Here is a 20235-nt window from a genome sequence, read left to right on the forward strand (position 1 = left end):
TCAGTAAACAAAGGGTCTGCTCTCTGCTGGTTATTGTGTTAGATTACTAATCATAGGCTATAGTATATAATTATTATATACTGTATACCATAAAGGTCAATTTGAGGTTTTGAGTAAAGAGGGTTTAAGAGATTAAAATGTAATAGCCTATCGTTCATCAATTAATGTTACTAACATAAATAGAAAAGAAACAAATAAACAAAACATTAATTTACAGCTCACACTGGCAGTGCTGTCAAACAAGTCTATGGGCTGTATTTTGCGTGTCTTAAGTACCAGGTCTTATTACTTAACTTAAGACCTGGAGGCGTGGTCAATGCTCTTTGGCCACTCAGAATAGCCAAATGGCATTGATCACGCCTCCAGGTCTTAAGTTAAGTAATAAGACCTGGTACTTAAGACACGCAAAATACAGCCCTATATGTCTAGTTTAATCTGCAACACAGTTTTATAATATAATAGCCTATGTATAGTGGGGGGGTCCCTGCTTGATCTCTCTCTCACTCTCAGCTAAGGGGTCCTTGGCTTGACCTGAAAAACATGGAAGACCCTGGCCTGCATGTATTATTAACGTTTTAAATACATAGCAGATGCAGATCTACAAGCTCACAACGCGTCGCATCCACGCCACGCTGTGAGCTTGTGGATCTGCAATTGTAGGCGTGTGACACCGTCGTGCGACACCGTAGTGCGACACCTGGGAAAAACTGAATCCATTCTCTTTGGATCTAATAGTAATCTCAGCAAGGCAAATGGCTTCTTGGTTAGAGTGGGTGACAATGTTATCACACGTAAAGATGAAATTACCTACCTAGGTTCCATCCTGGAGGCTAATCTTTCCGGTGATAAAATGGCCACCAACGTAATCAAAAAAGTCAACCAAAGAACAAGATTCCTTTACAGGATCTCCTCACTGGTCAACAAAAACACCTTGAAGACCTTAACAGGAGCCCTCGTACAAGGCTTCTTTGACTATGCATGCACCTCCTGGTACCACAGCACCTCAAAGGCCCTTAAAACTAGGGTAGAGGGGGAATAGGAAGAAAGAATAGAAGAGAGATAGACAGGGTGGGCTCCATGGAGGGGCCTGGTCCACATCTGGTCCAGGTCGTGCACTGTGAGGCCGGGTCCACGGTCACACTTCTGGTGGGCTCCATGAAGTGGCCTGGTCCACGGTCACACTCGGCAGTCAGTTGGGGGTTAATATTAGAGGTCCACGGAACTGCGAAGTGGAGGACGAAAAGAGACTCCGGGGAGGGATTCCCCGGATGTTGGGTTAGTGGCAGGCCTTACTGGAGCCTATACACTGTATACAGTGTATATTACAAGCACTGCTGGGAGACAAACCCACACAAACAATGTACAATTATGGTATTTAGCAGACACACAACACATGTGCGGGGTTTGGCGGGAGGTTCCCCTTACTCAGTTCTCACCCTTATGACTTTATCGGGTGAGCGAGTACTGGAGACAAGTCTAGCTATAGGCTTTGTCGTAGAGAAAGGTTTTTAACCTAGTCTTGAATGTGCAGAGCGTGTCAGCCCCACGGACCGAAGCCGGGAGAAGGTTCCACAGCTGAGGTGCCTGGGACCTAAACGCCCTGCCTCCTATTGTAGCTTTTGATATTTTTGGGACAGTAAGCATTTTTGCATACTGTAAACGCACTGGTGTTCTATTTGGTTTGTAGGGATCGATGAGTTCTTTGAGATATTGTGGTGCCTGACCATTGAGAGCTTTGTAGGTGAGGAGAATAATTTTGAACTCTATTCTGTATTTAACCGGGAGCCAGTGTAGAGAGGCCAGTGAAGGAGTGATATGGTCTCTTCTTCTGGTACCTGTCAGCACACGCGCCGCAGCATTTTGAACTAGCTGTAGGCTTTTCAGAGACTTACTTGGGCAGCCTGACAATAGCGAGTTGCAGTAGTCCAGCCTTGAGGTAACAAATGCGTGCGTTTTTCTGCGTCATTTTTGGACAGGATGTGCCTAAGCTTTGCAATATTACGCAGGTGAAAAAAGGCAGTCTTTGAGATTTGTTTGATGTGAGATTTGAAGGACATATCTTGATCAAAGGTAACTCCCAGATTCTTTACAGTGGCCTTGGAGGCCAAGGTAATGCCATCTAGGGAAAAGTTCTCGTCTTTATGTCTTTAAGACATGCTTGAAGTTTGACTAGTTGGTCCGTTTCGTTCGGTTTCATCGATAGATATAGTTGAGTGTTGTCCGCGTAACAGTGGAAATCTATAGAGTGTTCCCTGATGATGTTACCCAGAGGGAGCATATATAAAGAGAAAAGTATTGGTCCAAGCACAGAGCCTTGTGGAACTCCGTTTTTGACCTTTTCACGTGTTGAGGATCCATCATTGACATTAACAAACTGAAATCGGTCAGACAGATAGGACTCGAACCATTTCAGTGCGACATCCTTGATGCCAACCAGGTGCTCCAGTCTCTGTAGCAGAATGTGGTGGTCAATAGTGTCGAATGCAGCACTAAGGTCCAGCAACACCAGTACAGAGAGGAGGTTATTATCTGCTGCAGTCAGGAGGTCATTTGAAACTCTCAGCAATGCCGTCTCAGTGCTATGGTTATATTGTTGTTATGTAGAAAGTCACATAAATGTTTGGCGACTGCTTTCTCGAGGATTTTGGAGAGAAATGGAAGGTTTGATATGGGTCTATAGTTAGCTAGAATGCCTGAGTCAAGAGTAGGCTTTTTGAGGAGAGGTTTGATTACAGCTACCTTAAAGGATTGTGGCACGTAGCCTGTCACCAGGGACATATTGATCATATTGAGCAGGGATGTACCAACCGGGGGCAGGACCTCTTTGAGTAATCTAGTTGGAACTGGATCCAGGGGACATGTCGTTGATTTTGAGGAAGTTATCATTGAAGTGAAATCAGAGAGCTCGATTGGGGAGAACCTGTTCATATATATATTTGGGTGTGCGGCCATCTCTGGGACCACCATATTTGGGGGCAGTCCAGTGGGGGCCGAGAGTAGTTGTAGATCAATTTGATCTCTGATAGTTCCTATTTTGCCATTGAAGAAACTCATGAAATCGTTACTATTGAGAGTCAAGTGTCATTTGAAATGAGCTTGTGACACTATCAACAAGGTGATCGATTTGAGAAGGACTATAGGTGTGCGGGTCTTCTATGTTGAAATATACAGAGTTGATGGCTGATGGAATTGTTTCCTTGAACTTATTTACAGCGCTCTTGGATATACTTCTGCCGAGGACATTTTTGTCCAGTGGTGTATAATCCATCAATGTCAAATCGAATGTTATCAGATAATGTTCAGAGAGGTCACGATTTCGTGGGAAAACTATGAGGTGCTCTATTGTAATACCATAGACCAGAATGAGGTCAAGGGTATGGTTGAGAATGTGGGTAGGTTTATCTACACACTGAGAGAAACCGATTGAATCAATCAATGAGATGAATGCTCTATTTAGGCTATCAGTTCCTATGTCCGATGATGATTTTATTAGACTCAAGGACTAGACTTGATACAAATTCAGAGAACTCAGATAGAAATTGTGTGTAGGCGCCGGGAGGGCGGTACACTGTAATGACTATTAGGGGCTGTATTGATTTCCAGCTTGGGTGTGAAAGGTTGAGAATCAAGCTTTCAAATGATTTGTAGGTGGCTTTGGCTCTAGGACTAATTGTTAGGCTTGAATTGAAGATGGCAGGTCTCAAATTGGTTCATAAATAATGTTTGTTATGAGCTGGTCAAGCTTGCTCCATTCACTGCTTTGTATTCATGTAACTTCCGGTGCGAGATTTGGCTCCCATGAAAGTGTCATGGCGCAGCACAGTCATGACCATGACACTTCCTTCTCTAAGCTTCCTTGGTCATCTGGGGGAAGTGGGTTTGTAGGCCAGTTAATGTTTTTCTGACTAAACATGTACCACAGACTTGTCTCTTCTGGCCTCTTCTATCGGCTATAAACTGTTCTAAGATCAGTTGACCTGATTCTTTTTGAATGATGTACCTATGAACTATGTCTATAATGACTTTATAATAATAACAATACATACATAATTCATAGTTTACAAACAAACAAACAGAGCACAGTAAAGTAGATAAACACTCTGACACAAAGGATGTAGAAACTGTAAAGCATTATTGAAATGAGGCATAATTCAACAGAAAATAAATGCTGCTGCTTAATGTAGGCCTATACGTTTTATGACGGACACTCAGGCTGAAGTTTAAATCAATGTTAAGAGTATATAATCTTGTACAGTTAACACAACACAATTAAAAGTGTGCAAAATCTAAATAATTCAATGAAAGTCATCATTGTAGCAGTAGCGTTGTTGACAGATGTTGCTTTCTTCACCGGGTGCTGTGTATTTGTGATGTCTGTATACAGTAGGAGGTAATGATTGAAAGAGGTTATCAAAACAATGTCTGAAGGTCACTCTGTGCTGCTTGTTACACAGCTGTGAAATGAACACTGGCTGCCCCCAGTTGAGCTAGCCCAAGAATATGTTCTATGTAATATACGTATATGTTGTGTTGTCATCGTAGCACTCACACACATTTACACATGTATGTACACTCAAATATTACGATGCAGCAAGTATACATCCATCAAGTCGAGGCATAATGTCCTCATGATACAACAAGCATGACACACACACACACACACACACACACACACACACACACACACACACACACACACACACACACACACACACACACACACACACACACACACACACACACACACACACACAGATGAAAATAGCAGATCTACAAGCTCACAATGCGGAGCTTATAGGTTGGCCATTTGTAAAAAAAAATATATATATATATCGTGCCGATTCATTGATATATTAAATATTTAAAAAAAATGCTTCTTGATTAATCGATTAACCTGAGCCAGTCTGTTATTTATTGGTTATAATCTAAATTAATTTTCAGTTAAGTGTTGAATTGTTGACAGTGATGTTTTATGTGTGTTTCAGGACCCATCGGTCACACAGGTGACCAACTCCACTGTAGAACCTGTGGACCAGTTCAACCCTTTTCCTTCACATGTAAGACACAAGAATTGCTGCTCTTGTTAAAGGAGTCATAGAAGTAGTATCACTAGGTATAATATAAGTAGTATCACTAGGTATAATAGAAGTAGTATCACTAGGTATAATAGAAGTAGTATCGCTAGGTATAATAGAAGTAGCATCTGGTTATAGGGGTAGTAGAAGTACAGTCAGAATTGATATTCTGGTTATAGGAGTAGTAAAAGTAATATCCGTATTGATATACTCTGGTTGCAAGAGTAATGAGTCATAATGGCAGTAAAACTGTTACTTAATTGTTTTGGTTCTTTCTATATTCTGTCATATTCTTACAATACATCAAGAACTTTGTGAATGTTCTTATTTTTCTTCTATGTTTCTTCCCTCCCTCCAGGATGATGTAACTATCAACACCACTCCTGCCTCCACCACTGCGTACCAGCCAGCTGTCCTGCAGCCCTCCATAGACACTAGCCCTCAGGTCAGTCACTTCACCTCCACACAGTACTGTGACACTGACCTAGGATCTGCTTCCCCCATGCATTCTGTGCAAACAGTACTGTAACACTTACCTAGGATCTGCTTCCCCCTTCCTTAATTCCGTCATGGAGGGCATAGACCGGGAAAGCACTGAGGCTGGCGTTGCTATGGCAACCTGAAGATAACATTTCTTTCCCGGCTAGCTGTGAACTCTTTACAGAGAGAAATGCTCTCTCTCTCACTAGGCCCCCAAGGCCACACTGATATCGAAGCAGCTGCATGTAAACTAAATCAAAACAGCACACTACAGTATGGTGACTTTTGGTGGCTACAGGCAGACAGTAAATCTTAACTTGGCGTCAGGCAACCCATAATATAATATGATATAATAATATAAAGGATCATATAGGTCTGAGCTGATTAGGCCTGTGGATGGTGACATGACATAAATAGGATAAGGAGAACACAGTCTGGGCCAAAAGGAAACATTGACACCAGTCCACAAAAATACCAAAATAGCAGATCTACCAGATCTATCAACTCCATCACGTTTTGTGGATGAAGTGTCAAATGTGATCAATAATCAATAATCAATCTTCAGGGAATTAAATTAAAATAATATAAGGGTCAATTGGGAGATGAGAAATAAAAATTAACTCTATACTAAGGCTCAGGAGGGGAAAAGAACCAGAATGGAAACAGTGGAAACAGGAACAATGAAAAATAAAAAAATAGTTTTGACTTAAGACTAGGCAAACAATCACTCCTTATTTAGATGGTACTGTGGGAGAGAGACAGAATGACTTTTCTCTCTCGATCTTCGGGGTTCCCAAGGAACTCAGCAATGTTGCAGCGTTCCTACGCCGTCGAAAGTGTCATTTGACAACAAAGTTCTTTTTAGCAGCGCAGATACTGCGATAGTTCTTCTTCGCTCGTAGTCGGAGCCGAATCTTCGCCCCGCCCCCAGGATGGGTGACATAACAGGTGACCCATAGGTGACAATCTCAGCCTATACTTTCTCATTGACAGATACTTGATCTCTGTGATTCAAACGGGAGAAAACGGCCGGAGATGCACCTAACAGTTCTTATACCAAGCAGAGCTTGGAGAGGGGGGGACAGGGTAATTGATGATGTTATGTTTGTTGCGCTCCTGCGCCGATCGTAGCAGCTTCCGGGTGAGTCCATTAGTACCATAAAGGTCAAATATAGAATCAAGTCTATTCAGGGGAGGATATATATGCCTAATCAAGTCAAACTCAAGGTGATGAAAACAAAATAATAAAATGAAATGGAAGGGGAAAGTGTCCCTATTCTAAATATCTCAATGTAAGGTCAAGGGGTGGTTCGGGGATAATAAAGGTTAAATGTTTACAATGGAGGGATATTCCAAATTCAGAGGTAAAATATGAATCAAATCTAAAATAATAAAAATATGATGAGGTGGGATAATGAATCCTAATGGAAGGAAATTTAGATTGTCCAAAGATGGGATAATTCAGTTTACATAATCTATATAATGAAGCAGATCTGGGATCTGGAAAATGAATAGTCAAAATACCATATTAATTAATTGAGGGGAGAAGGAATGATCAAATGAATCCTAATACTAGGTAGGGAGGGGTAACAGCGTTTTAGCAAAATACAGTGTCTTAGTAAAGAAAAACATGGAAGAAAAACAGAAAACAATTATGTGTATGGTGAAACATGAGTGGAATTCTAATTTGTTCCCGATGGGAAATCTATGGGCAGATGGGCAGATGGCCTACTGTTCTGGGAGGTCGGGCCTAATACTGTCCCTGAGTGGTTCGGGGTCTAGGGGGCAAACCCTAATAAAGTTAAGGGAAAAGGGATCTCGAGGTCGACAACACATTCCTTCACTATTCTCCATCACTTTTTGTTGACCTCTAGATTACTCTGTCCCGGGTTTGTTCCTGACCACGAAACCACCAGAGATCCGTATCTGTGAGATAAAAACAGAAAGACAAAAAAACTGGTGAATGAAATGAAACAACAATTATAAACAATTCATCAACAGGGTAAACATCCACAGGGTATAGTTTAAAAAAAATGAAAATGACTGTTCTACCAACCGCGCATGTTACACAGCCAATGGTGAAAGTAGGGCGTGTAGGTAGACAGGGAGAAAGAGAAAGACAAAGTATATAGACGAAGATTTGCCCAAAATGGGGCGCAGAATCGTTTATATGTTCTGCATAGGATGGGACGCCCTCTGCCTAAGAAAAATCAGTGAATACAGAGAACTTGTATCTGTACCACCCTGGGATTTAACTTAAATCAAGACCCCCTTCCCATGTAGTCCGCGGCCTAGTACGACCCCCCTGGGTCGCACAATGTCCCCTGCGCGTTATTTGACGTAGCTAATCGCCACACGCAGGTTAGCCAAGGTCAAGATAGACCGAAATTGACCATGATTTGTACACATCAGGTCTCAGAGAGATAGAGCAAAAAGTTCAAACCAAAAAATTCCAAAAAAATCTAAAAGAACAGGAATAAAATGTCTTGGGAAAGAATGGTTGACACCACTCAAAAAATAAATGAAATGAAATAATAACAAAATAATAAATGAATGAAATCAATAAGGGGATTGGTTGAAATCAATAATAAATTGTCATGATAATGGGCATTCAAATGTTGAAGGGGTGTTATGTAAAAATGAAAAACCATGGCACGGCCACTAGACAATTATAAAGTGTATGAAATGATGATAAATGGCGGAACACGGAGCCTGACAGATAAATAAATCAATAATAAATAGTCGTCACGCATCCCTAATATCATACTCTTCAAAAATAAGTGTTTCACTCACACACATACGCACGAACACGGACAAACACATATGCACGCACACACGCACGAACGCATGCACACACACACATAGACAAGAGCAACATATCCGCCCACAGGACAAACATACTCACTCAGTCACTCTAAATACAAATAAAATTATATACAATATATGAAGGTGACATTGAACAAATGGTACGTTACACACACACACATCATTCAACTATTAAAAGAAGAATAACTGTTCTACGGGACAACACACACATCCATTCCAACACAAGACAGTGATATACCCACCTACGCACGAACACGCACGCAGACAGACAGAGAGAAGAGAAGGAGAGAGGGAGAGAGAAGGAGAGCCTGTTGCTCTCCTCCCTAAATTCCTTAGATAAGGAGTTACACACTCTAAAATCATTAGTGTCATAAAAACCGAACACTACTATAAGGTACAATGTAAAAGGGGTGATAAAAAAAAAAAGTGTAATCAAATGGTGAAAGGAATCACAGACCTTTTTTACGGTATAAAAAGAACCTACTCTACTCTCGCACCCCCGTCGAGGTTTGAGAGAAAGAAGACTATAAATTAAGTAACATCTATGGATTCCTACAGCGATATATCAACATAAAACAAGACAAATGATAACCGCATGCTGAAAGGCATAAATACTATAAATAGATAAGAAATCGAAGAAGATAGATAAAATAAAGAGTGAGGAAGTTGTGCCCATGCATGGTTGCGCTACATCCTGAAAATCTAAAGTGGAGGAAGAGTAATGTGACTGAGACATGTTCAGGGATTAAGTCCCAGACATGAATGTACGGCAATAAATTATAATAACAGAAAGGTAAATTACTTAACTTCAGAAAAGCAAGCAGCTGAGAATCAGGCAGGCAGGAGGTGGTCCCGGACAGGGTCCACCGAAGCGGAGAGGAACCGTCGTACGGACAGACGATCCAGGAGGGAGGGGGGGAAATCTGTGGAGGACCGTTCAAGCTTCATGCTTCGTCCGTTCGTCCACAGATCCACGGCTTGTATGTTCCCAAAAATGGGGAGGATCGGTTCCAGAACTGAACATGCATCGACAAAACCACTGCTCCAAAAATATGACTATGGACTTTGTTCTTCCGGCAGAAAAAAAATGAAAATGGGGGGATGGTTCCTTTTGTCGGAGGTGCTAATTAAATAAATTAGACTTATACTCAGAAAAAGCCGGTTCGAAGAGGACCAATTTGATGGATTTATTATTAAAATAAAACCATTTAGTTGCATATAAAATGCAGAAGGGACAATTAATGTTTCACCAAGGATAGAAAAGGACTGTATAATACTGAATTACTGAGCTACACCGGGCTATAACTATAAAAAAATACTTCTGAGAAAGTACTCAAAGAGTACACATAGATACTCAGCACCACAATGGTAAATAGTTACCAAATCTTTTAGATGACCAAGTTCACAATTAGTTTTAACAGGATTACTTTAAGCAGGAAATATTCTTTTAGAAAAATACCTTAAGTAGACAATTAAAAAGATGATACCACCAGGAAGAAGGATTGTCCAGTCAGCAGATTATGGTTTAGTGTCTATTCATTTTCAGATCAGAGAGACAGGACAGATCCACACACAGCCAAATTACAAAAAACTCTCACCCTGTGCGACAAACTGCACAGGGTTCTCTCTGACGAACAATTCATTTCAAAGGCATTAATACTGTAGAATACGTATTGTTGATACACATTTCATTGGCGGAATAGACAGTTAATTTCCACTATTCCACGCTGGCACTGCTCATTGGACCAGCACATAGCTGATGAGACTGATATCGGGACAGCTTCCTTAATTCCGTCATGGAGGGCATAGACCGGGAAAGCACTGAGGCTGGCGTTGCTATGGCAACCTGAAGATAACATTTCTTTCCCGGCTAGCTGTGAACTCTTTACAGAGAGAAATGCTCTCTCTCTCACTAGGCCCCCAAGGCCACACTGATATCGAAGCAGCTGCATGTAAACTAAATCAAAACAGCACACTACAGTATGGTGACTTTTGGTGGCTACAGGCAGACAGTAAATCTTAACTTGGCGTCAGGCAACCCATAATATAATATGATATAATAATATAAAGGATCATATAGGTCTGAGCTGATTAGGCCTGTGGATGGTGACATGACATAAATAGGATAAGGAGAACACAGTCTGGGCCAAAAGGAAACATTGACACCAGTCCACAAAAATACCAAAATAGCAGATCTACCAGATCTATCAATGGGTATCTTGGTGGTGTATCGAATCTTGTGGACCAGACCCATTGCAAGATGCTGTACTCTGTCGTCGACCCTAAGCCATTCCAGCCTGTCGAAGTGGGCAGGGGTGAGGTGGGTTCGGGGGGCTAGATCAAGTAGGAGCCTGACCAGTTTGTTTTGGGAAGTCTGGAGCCTGGTTTTAAGGGCCTTTGAGGTGCTGTGGTACCAGGAGGTGCATGCATAGTCAAAGAAACCCTGTACAAGGGCTCCTGTTAAGGTCTTCAAGGTGTTTTTGTTGACCAGTGAGGAGATCCTGTAGAGGAATCTTGTTCTATGATTGACTTTTTTGAGTGGTGTAAACCACTCCTACAACTGGCTTTTGTGTGCAGAAAAAAATGAGCATGGTTGCTATGTTCAAAATAATTTCTGACGTAATTAAATCACACCCGGGTGAACTGGATGACCGTAGCAACCATGGTCATTTTCTCTGCACAGAAAAAGCCAGTTGTGAAATCACATCCGGGTGTGATTTAATTACGTCAGATCAGAGCTGATCAGGCTACATAATACCTTACCTTATTTCATTACGTCAGACATTACGTCAGACCACAGCTGATCATGCTATATAAAACCTTACACCACTCAGTTCACACGGGTGTGATTTTTTATTTGATTACGTTGGTGGCCATTTTATCACCGGAAAGATTAGCCTCCAGGATGGAACCTAGGTAAGTAATTTCATCTTTACGTGTGATAACATTGTCACCCACTCTAACCAAGAAGCCATTTGCCTTGCTGAGATTACTAATAGAGCCAAAGAGAATGGATTCAGTTTTTCCCAGGTGTAAAGATAGTTTGTTATCAGCGAGCCAGGTGCAGATTCTACCGAGTTCAGAGCTGAGGGCATTTTCAACCTGCAGTTTGTCCCTGTCCGAGACCAGCAGTGCTGAGTCATCTGCGAACAGGAACAAGTTGCAGTCACAAGCTGAAGTCATGTCGTTTACATATATTAGGAACAGTAGAGGCCCTAGTATGCTTCCTTGTGGAACGCCACAGCTCACTGGGAGGGGGGGGGGACAGTGTTCCGTTCACTTCCACCATCTTTCAAATTTTCCGGGCTGTGAATCTATAGCCGGTCCTAGCCGCAATTTGCAACTCTAGATTTCTTTTATAATGGGATGAATCTAGAGTTGCAATACCCTCCATTGACTCCCCACTCATCATTTTGCGTTTGCGATCTGCTTGTCTTAAACGACGTTAAACTCACCAACATTGCAGCTGTAGTCCAAGCTTGAATTATTCTCTTTCAATCTGCAAAGCTTGTTTTTCATAAAAATCCCCCGTAGACATGTTATGAGCTACTTTCTGTCAAGAAATTCTGTGCAAGTGATTCTTTTTCTAAGTGCTGGAGTTTGGAAGCGCTCGTCGTAAGTCACTGAACGTCCCTGCATGCATCTGTTTCGCATTTGCACATAATGCAGGAGGCAGCAGCGTGACCCCTTAAAAAAAACGAGCGCTTCCAAACTCCAACATTTCTTCTTCTTGACAGAAAGTAGCTCATAACATGTCTACGGGGGATTTTTATGAAAAACAAGCTTTGCAGATTGAAAGAGAATAATTCAAGCTTGGACTACAGCTGCAATGTTGGTGAGTTTAACGTCGTTTAAGACAAGCAGATCGCAAACGCAAAATGATGAGTGGGGAGTCAATGGAGGGTATTGCAACTCTAGATTCATCCCATTATAAAAAAAATCTAGAGTTGCAAATTGCGGCTAAGCCGGTCCGTGCGTCATCAGGATTTTCCTAACGTCGGTGAAAAGTTGTCTCGGTCGCATGAAGACACAAAGGATTCATCAGTGTTGTCAGCACTGACTGTGGTTTATAAACAGCTTCGAGTCTGCGCTACTTCAGTGTTGCATAACAACAGTGACATCGCTGTTGAATCCTTGGTAGCTTTACCTTAGCCTTGGTACAATGATGCTCGGCGCGATGGACCACAGTCCCCCCCCCCCACCCTCCACCATGCCGGTCCACAAACATTTTATGAACGGTCCGTGGTATTAGAAAGGTTGGGAACCCCGCCTGATCTACTCAATCGTTTGAAGTACATCATTTGCAAGTATATGTACAAACTTGATGTTTCTGCTGTTTACTTTGGAAGGTAAAGCGAACAACTGGCCTCCTCTCCCTAAGAGCTTCCCCATCAAGCCTAGCCCCATATGTGCCCTCTCCCTACGCTAATTCTGTAGCTCCGAGATGAGGTCACAGAAAGAAACCCCTCCCACCCCGTTCAGAAACGGCGCATGTTTCCACAATTCCCCATTGCTTACCCTTTTCTTAACAATGCACCAAAACCTTGAAGTGACGTTCCGGGTTTACACTAATTCAACGTCAACAACGGAAAAGAAAATCCAACTTTAAACGGTTACACGAGCGTTACAGCGGTTGTTTAGCATGTTTTTCAAGGAAGTTGAAAAGCTTTAGCGCCTCCCCTGGTCGAAAATGTCCAACTGACTTCAGTTCACTCGACATGCCCGCGCACACGCACCAATCCCTTGATAAACATGGAAGCGACTGACAAAATTCGCTTCGTAAAGGCTCGGTTCAAATCGCTAGTTGGATTTTCTTTTCCGTTGTTGACGGTAAATTAGTGTAAACCCGGAACGTCAATTCAAGGTTTTGGTGCATTGTTAAGAAAAGGGTAAGCAATGGGGAATTGTGGAAACATGCGCCGTTTCTGAACGGGGTGGAAGGGGTTTCTTTCTGTGACCTCATCTCGGAGCTACAGAATGAGCGTAGGGAGAGGGCACATATGGGGCTACATCAAGCCATGCTTCTACCAGGACTTCTCTGAGGAGATTCCCCTGGAATACCAGAGAGTATGCAAGATGATATACTACCTCTGGATGTGTAAGTACAGTACAATACAAACCATACAATATACTACTCATACTCATTAGTATCAGTACTAGTATCATTACAGTACATATTGATGTGTACAATGTCGATACTATTTACCTTTTAAAGAATACACTTTTTTAAAGAAACACTAAATCATGTTATTTTATTATTATTATGCCACCATGTATGGTAAAACATGTCACTCCTAGTCATTTCAACATGTCCATGGTCAATACAGGCATAAAGTGTTATCAGTGCTCTTTCAGCACTCCATTGTTTGTTTCGGTCTCTGTTTACTTCTTCCTGTAATTCTGTCTGTGTCCCTCCATTCTGTCTCTCTATTCCTGTTGAGTTGATTCTATAATGGTATCTGTCCCTTTTGTCCCTCCAGTTTATGTTGTGACTCTGTTCCTCAACCTGTTGGCGTGTCTGGCCTTCTTCACGACCAATTCGTCATATCGCGTCGACTTTGGCCTCTCCATCCTGTGGCTCATTCTGTTTGCTCCCTGCTCCTTGCTCTGCTGGTACAGGCCGGTCTACAAGGCCTTCAAGTGAGTCTCTACGTTCCTTCGATTCAACAAATCCTTAGCTTCAGTGCTGTTTTGTGGGGTCTAGTTCTGCTCCCTGCTACAGTGAGTTACACCACCCTTGACACCATGTATGAGGCATGAGTTGTGATTGGTATAACTTCTGTAGAGTACATTGTGTGGAATTGATAATATTGCTGTTGACTCTGATGGACTGATGACAGTTAAAATGGGTGCTATGGCAACAGGTATTGCATACTACAGACATCTGCATATACAGTATGGGCACTAAAGGGACACAGACAGATAGTTAAAACGGGTGCTATGACAATGGGTATTATTAGGTTCCCAAGTTGCATCGTTCTCAAGTAGGCTGGTGGCTGATGGGCACGTACAGGTCTAGTAACTGAAATGGCACAAACCTCTCTTCACTCCGTCACCCCTTGTGTTTCATGCTTGAGATGCGATCTGCTTATCTTTAGGCTGATCACTGTCTGTCCCTCTGCAGGTTCACAGTCTTTATCGGCGGACTGGAGCCAGTTTCCAAAAGGCTCAGCAGGAGTTCTCCCAGGGAGTTCTCACCAACAAGACATTCCAGACTGCTGCTACCACAGCAGCCTCCACTGCTGCCCAGGGAGCCTTCCAGGGCAACAACTAATGCTAGGCTAGGCAAGGCTGAGCTCGGCTGAACTTGGCTAGTCTGCTTTCACAGTTCAAGGCAAGTCTGATGTGGGCTAAATTTGGCATATCCAGGCTAGTCTTGTGTAGGTGAGGCTAGACTAAACGTGGTGATTGCTTGACTACGTCAACGTCTCTAGATAACAAGGTCAAGAGAATGTTAACTTACTTTACAAAACATTTCAGTAAAGACACATATCTTAACCTTTTAATTTATAGACTTTTGGCTAAGCTAAAAACTGTCAGGCCATAATAGGCTAAATCTCATTCAGCGAACTCAAGCTGAGCGCTCAAGCTTGTTAAACTATGCTCCCTCATTTCACTCCCAATATCTATGCATCTTCCCTTCTATACCTCCATGTTAAGTGTGGTTTCCTATTAGTCTGTCTCCCACAGAGACAGCAAGGGCCCCTGGCTCTGCTAAATCCAGCTCTAACCGTAGTTTAGGAGACGGTTATAAGGGAAGTTCTCCCATCAAATGCATTCTGGGAAGGAAAGCATGTTGTGTGCCATTTTAAAGTGTCTACGCTTGGTGTATTGTGTGTGTGTGTGCACTTTTGGCTGAGCTCTACAGTATGATGCACCTTTTTTGTGGACTTTCTCCAAGGCGTTCCTGTCTTTATAATGTCTTTTGAAGTGTGCCTGTGTGTGTGTGATTGTATAATATAAATAAGATGAAGGGTTTTGTTCCTCCACTGTCCTCTATGGTGTGTGTCTTGTTTCACAGCCCTTTGTCTTTTCATTTCAATGTGCAGAAGAGGAGAAGTTGCTCCTCTACTTATGATGAACCTGCGCCACTGCATGGCAAGCAGAGTAAAGGCTTATTTCTACTCTGTTGCATGACGAGATGGGGCATTGTGCTTATCACCTGAATTTTCCTTCAGCATCCTAGTGGTGCTCTGAAGCAATCTGTTGGCTCAGGGAGTTCAAAGTTTATAAGAGGAGCAGCGTGTAATTGCATAAATAAATGGAATGGAAAGACCCTGATTTTAGAGAATTAATTAAGTTAATCACAGTCTCCATAGTGTTACTATGATTATTAACCGGAAGAATCACGTAAGCTTCAGCTTATTCACAAAGGAAAATCAAAGGTGCCACATTTATAGAATTTTGTATTGTTGTCCTGTCACAAACATGTTTAAGTATTGTTTAGTAGTTGTTGTTTTTTTTACAGTATGCTCTTATTTCTAGTCTGGAAGAAATATGGATGTATTGATGGATTTAGTAGAATGTTCTCCATGAATCTCCTGCCTGCATAATTTGTGTTCTATTCAATCAAGATAAACATGACCCCCTAGTAGTGTAAAGTTCAAATAGCCAGTTTTCAAACATTGGTCTCTCTTTGTTAGCAAAGAAAATCTCAAATGTTAACTATTGTTATCATCATCAGTCATTGTATGTAAAGGTCTAAATACAAAATGAAATGGCCAACACACGCAGGAAGGAAGCTTCCATAGATTGAATGCCACAAGTCCTTGATATTATAGTGGATGCACTTTCAGCCAAGATGGCCTCCTGTAGCATTCAGACAAAGCAACATGTCTGCTATATCAGTGACCACTGCATTACAGCTATTAAGAGTCCTGGTACCTGTATGTGCAGAGGGCGTTTTTCTGTATATTCCCATATACTAAAAAAGACGATTTATTAGTGAGTTGCGCACGCTTTGTGTTAAGGTTTAATAACTATAATATACTGTATGTAAATGCTGTAAACTAAGGTCTCAATCAGTCTCAATTCAGAAAAAAGATTGTAGAAAATGAATTTAGCTATTTGAATGACTAAAGCTCAACGGTGGAGGTGTTCTTGAATCAGTGGTAGATCTTTTTGTGTGGCTGATGATGCAGCTTTGACCAAAACTTTGAAAAGTGCCTTGAGTTTGTTCTTATGTATGCTACCGTGGCCATTGGTTCCTAAGGTAACCAACACAGTATAGAAGATTGGAAGAAAAAAAATCAGCAATGCCATTTAAACTGTCTTTAATTTGATGACCGTACAGCCAATGCTTTTTTTTGTTGATTTGCCAATAGATGTATAGATCAATTAAAGTCTTTATTATTGTGTATATTGTAACTCCATTTTTCAGTAACCCCCCCCCCCCCCCCCCCCCCCACAGTATTAAAGAGTGCTTCATGTTTCTTGAATAATTATCGTTTTGGAGTTAGGTGGTTTCTCCCCGACAACAGAGCTATGTGAATATATGCTGTATTGCAGGCTTTGGAATGAAAACTTTTTTTTTTTAATGATTCACTAGAACCTATGAATTCTGAAAATAACTGCATTCATACTTTGATTGGCTACAGTACCTTTGCCCTGGAGATTTCAGAGATTTAGATACAGTTTCAATCAATACAGTTTCAACTCAAAATTTCCAGAAATTGCAGGTTCTTGTGGATATTGGTGCCGGTAATCCAAGGTTCACAGTTGTTTTTTGATGTGGGGTTTCTACAATAACAGTTTGCATATGATGACATTTTAGTTCTTAAGCAGTAAGAACAGCCACTGCAATCAAGACTTTAGAACTGGCCAAGGCTAGAACACCTAAACGGTATATTACATAAAAGGAGAAGTTCTGCACAATTCGATCAATGCAAGTTTCCTGCATTGATGGCTTTGGCTTTCGCCCTGTGCTTCCTTCTATTGACAGGCATGCGGATGTACAGTATATTGTGTTTATCAAAAACGTCTGTTAGAATGTAACAAAATAATTGCTGTACTGTAATGATGCATGTAACATATCTGCAAATGATGGTTTAATGTAAAATTCAGTTAAATCCTATTTAAATGTTTCTTTTTTTTGTTGTCTTAATTCACGCATTTGTTTTATGTTTTGTGTTGGTAGAACATAATTCAGTGCCTTTTATATTTCAAAATGTAATATGGCATCTAATAAAACTGGTTTGCATTCATTGACTAATACAATTATTAAATGACAGTGCTTTATGTGGTTTTATAATTTTGTTTAAGAAAAAGCAGTTTTCTGCAATGTCTTTCCATGTGCCACCTAGCTGCAGAGCAGCTAGGTGGCACTGTGGTCCAACTGAGGTTTACTTAGTTCAATCCATTTTTCACTGTCTACTTGACAGCATTTGTATTAAGTGACAGTTAATCTGGGAACCCATTCTATATATGTATATATATATATATCGTGTATATATATATATATATATATATATTTTTTTTAAAAGCTGCAGAATCTGTCTTGGGAGATACATTACATTACATTACATTACCGTCATTTAGCAGACGCTTTTATCCAAAGCGACTTACAATAAGTGTATTCAACATAGGTAGGGAACAAAAACTACTAATCACCAGAAGTCTTTAGTGCATTTTCTGCAAAAACAAGCAACCAAGAGTATACCTAGTGCTAAGGTAAAAGTGCAATATATCAGCTACCTATTTCCTTAAACAGATGAGACAAAATAGCTAAATCAAATGAGCATGAGCTAAAACAATTAAGTGTATCGACTAAACAAGATCCAATAAACAATACAACAATAGAAAACAAGCGTTCGTACAACTAGTTAACAACAAGTAGGTCAGGCAGAGAGGAAGGGTAGTGTTTCCTGAAGAGGTGGGTTTTCAACCTGCGGCGAAATATGGGCAGTGACTCTGCTGTCCTAACATCAGTGGGGAGTTCATTCCACCACTGTGGGGCCAGAACAGAAAAGAGTCGTGACCGTGTGGATCGGCCAGAAGGACCCTTGAGTGACGAGGCAATCAGTCGCCCCGAGGTGGCAGACCGAAGTGGTCGGGCAGGGGTGTAGGCATCGACCATAGCCCGGAGGTAGGAAGGAGCTGTTCCTTTCACTGCCCTATAGGCTAACACCAGGGTTTTGAACTGGATGCGAGCCGCTACGGGGAGCCAGTGTAGAGAACGGTGACAGTTTAAATGGTAAGATCATTTGCCTTCACGGATTACTTTATTTTTTCTGTATATAGCATATTATATTGGTCCTCTTTTAGTGTGATGCATATAAATAGCCTGCCTAATTTGTATAGAATAGGCTATTATATTGGTCCTGGTTGTTGTGGAGTAGCATAGGATGAAAGAGTTATGAAGTAGCCTACATCTATAGTTTTTTGTTTATGTTTAATGTAAGAGGAATATAGTTACTCCAAATAAAATGCAATATTGTTACCTTTCATTATTTTTTTTACTTCAACTTTACAGTATAGGCTACATGATATCAGTTAATGGCATTCAAAATACATAGTTCTGCTGGTGGGTGACCAGTTGAATGCCACACCACAACCCCACCATAAACCATCAATAACCACATGACTTGCAAATTAGACAGTCATGAATCAAATGCCCAATGCATTCTCAATTGCAATAACACAAACTTTGGCATGCTACTAGTCCTACATACTTACACCTAGAAACCTAAATTTGAGAAATGTATAATGGGGCTCAATGGCAGATAGTGGCACGTCAAAAAATCACTTTCACCTAGAAACTCCATTCACACTTGTTATAATTCAGCTTACTGTGGAGACGCATGGCACTTTTTACTTTGAAATGTTTTGTCGTTATTAAACGCCCAATGCATTCTCAATGGCAATATAGCACAAACTTTGGCATGCTACTAGTCCTACATACTTACCTAGAAACCCCATTCAAACCTATTCAGGTTCATCTTACGGTGGACATGTTTGCCTGAAAAGGAATCTTTGAAATGTTTCATAGTTTTAGAAATATAGCGCTTTTAAATTTGAGAAATTCAGAATGGGGTCAATGGCAGATTTTGGCAAGTAAGATTTGAGTGGGATTTGAACCCACAATTTCCAGATCATGCAGCCAGTGTGCTAAGTCACTGACCTACTTGCTACCTGCCACAATGCAGTCTGCTGTTCCCTTTGAGTAACAACATTGATACAAATATTATTTTTTGTATAAAATACAAAAAATAAAATAACAGGAGATTTGTCTATTGTTTCTTTTGCTGTTGTTTATCTCTAGACGTTTGAATGTTTATGAACCACAATGGAAACAAGTCTCTGGCTCTTCTGTCATTATCTGTCCAGACAACTCACCCCTAAACGTGAAGACATCTCACCCCTGCTTTTTAGGGGTGAGATGTCTTCACTTTCCGGGGTGAGATGTCTTCACTTTTGGCCACCTTCGGGGTGAGATGTCTTCACGTTTAGGGGTGAGTTGTCAGGACAACTCACCAAAAGTCTGACTGAATATGTAGCCTTTGAGCTATACTTTACTGAATATTTCACAAGAATATAACACAAGAGTCAAATGTACGGTCAAATGTAATGTAGTTTATTTAAATATAGAAACATTGTAAACAAAGTTCAAACAGCAGTTTGTACAAAAAATATAAAAAAAGGTAAACATCAAAAGTTTAGAAAAACATCAGTTTGTACAAAAAAATATAGAAAAAAGTTAAGTATAGAAAAAACTAAACTAACTAAAAAATATAGTAAAAGTTTGCTTCAAAAACACTAAAAAGTTGTCATATCTACAAAAAGAAAGAAAAAAGTTGTGCTGTGTGCAGTGCAGTGTGCTGTCCCATTTTGGTCAAAAGTTGTGCACTAAAAAGTT

The 20235-nt window shown here is 40.9% G+C and overlaps 2 protein-coding genes across 2 annotated transcripts in view; both read left to right on the forward strand.

Moving 5' to 3' along the window:
• The window catches only part of LOC306922723 (uncharacterized protein), an 88386-nt gene that overhangs the window by 34318 nt on the left and 33833 nt on the right, over positions 1-20235 (forward strand). The gene's annotated exons all lie outside the window — the stretch shown is intronic.
• LOC306923168 (secretory carrier-associated membrane protein 2-like) lies at positions 13359-15657 on the forward strand (the record flags this gene model as incomplete). Its single annotated transcript, XM_079501196.1, has 3 exons — positions 13359-13479; positions 13862-14021; positions 14506-15657. The coding sequence occupies 3 exons, from the start codon at positions 13359-13361 to the stop codon at positions 14684-14686; spliced, it is 462 nt and encodes a 153-aa protein (XP_079357322.1). The 3' UTR covers positions 14687-15657.

The sequence above is a fragment of the Electrona antarctica genome (genome assembly GCF_951216825.1).
Source record: "Electrona antarctica genome assembly, chromosome: 5".
Classification (NCBI taxonomy): Eukaryota; Metazoa; Chordata; class Actinopteri; order Myctophiformes; family Myctophidae; genus Electrona; species Electrona antarctica.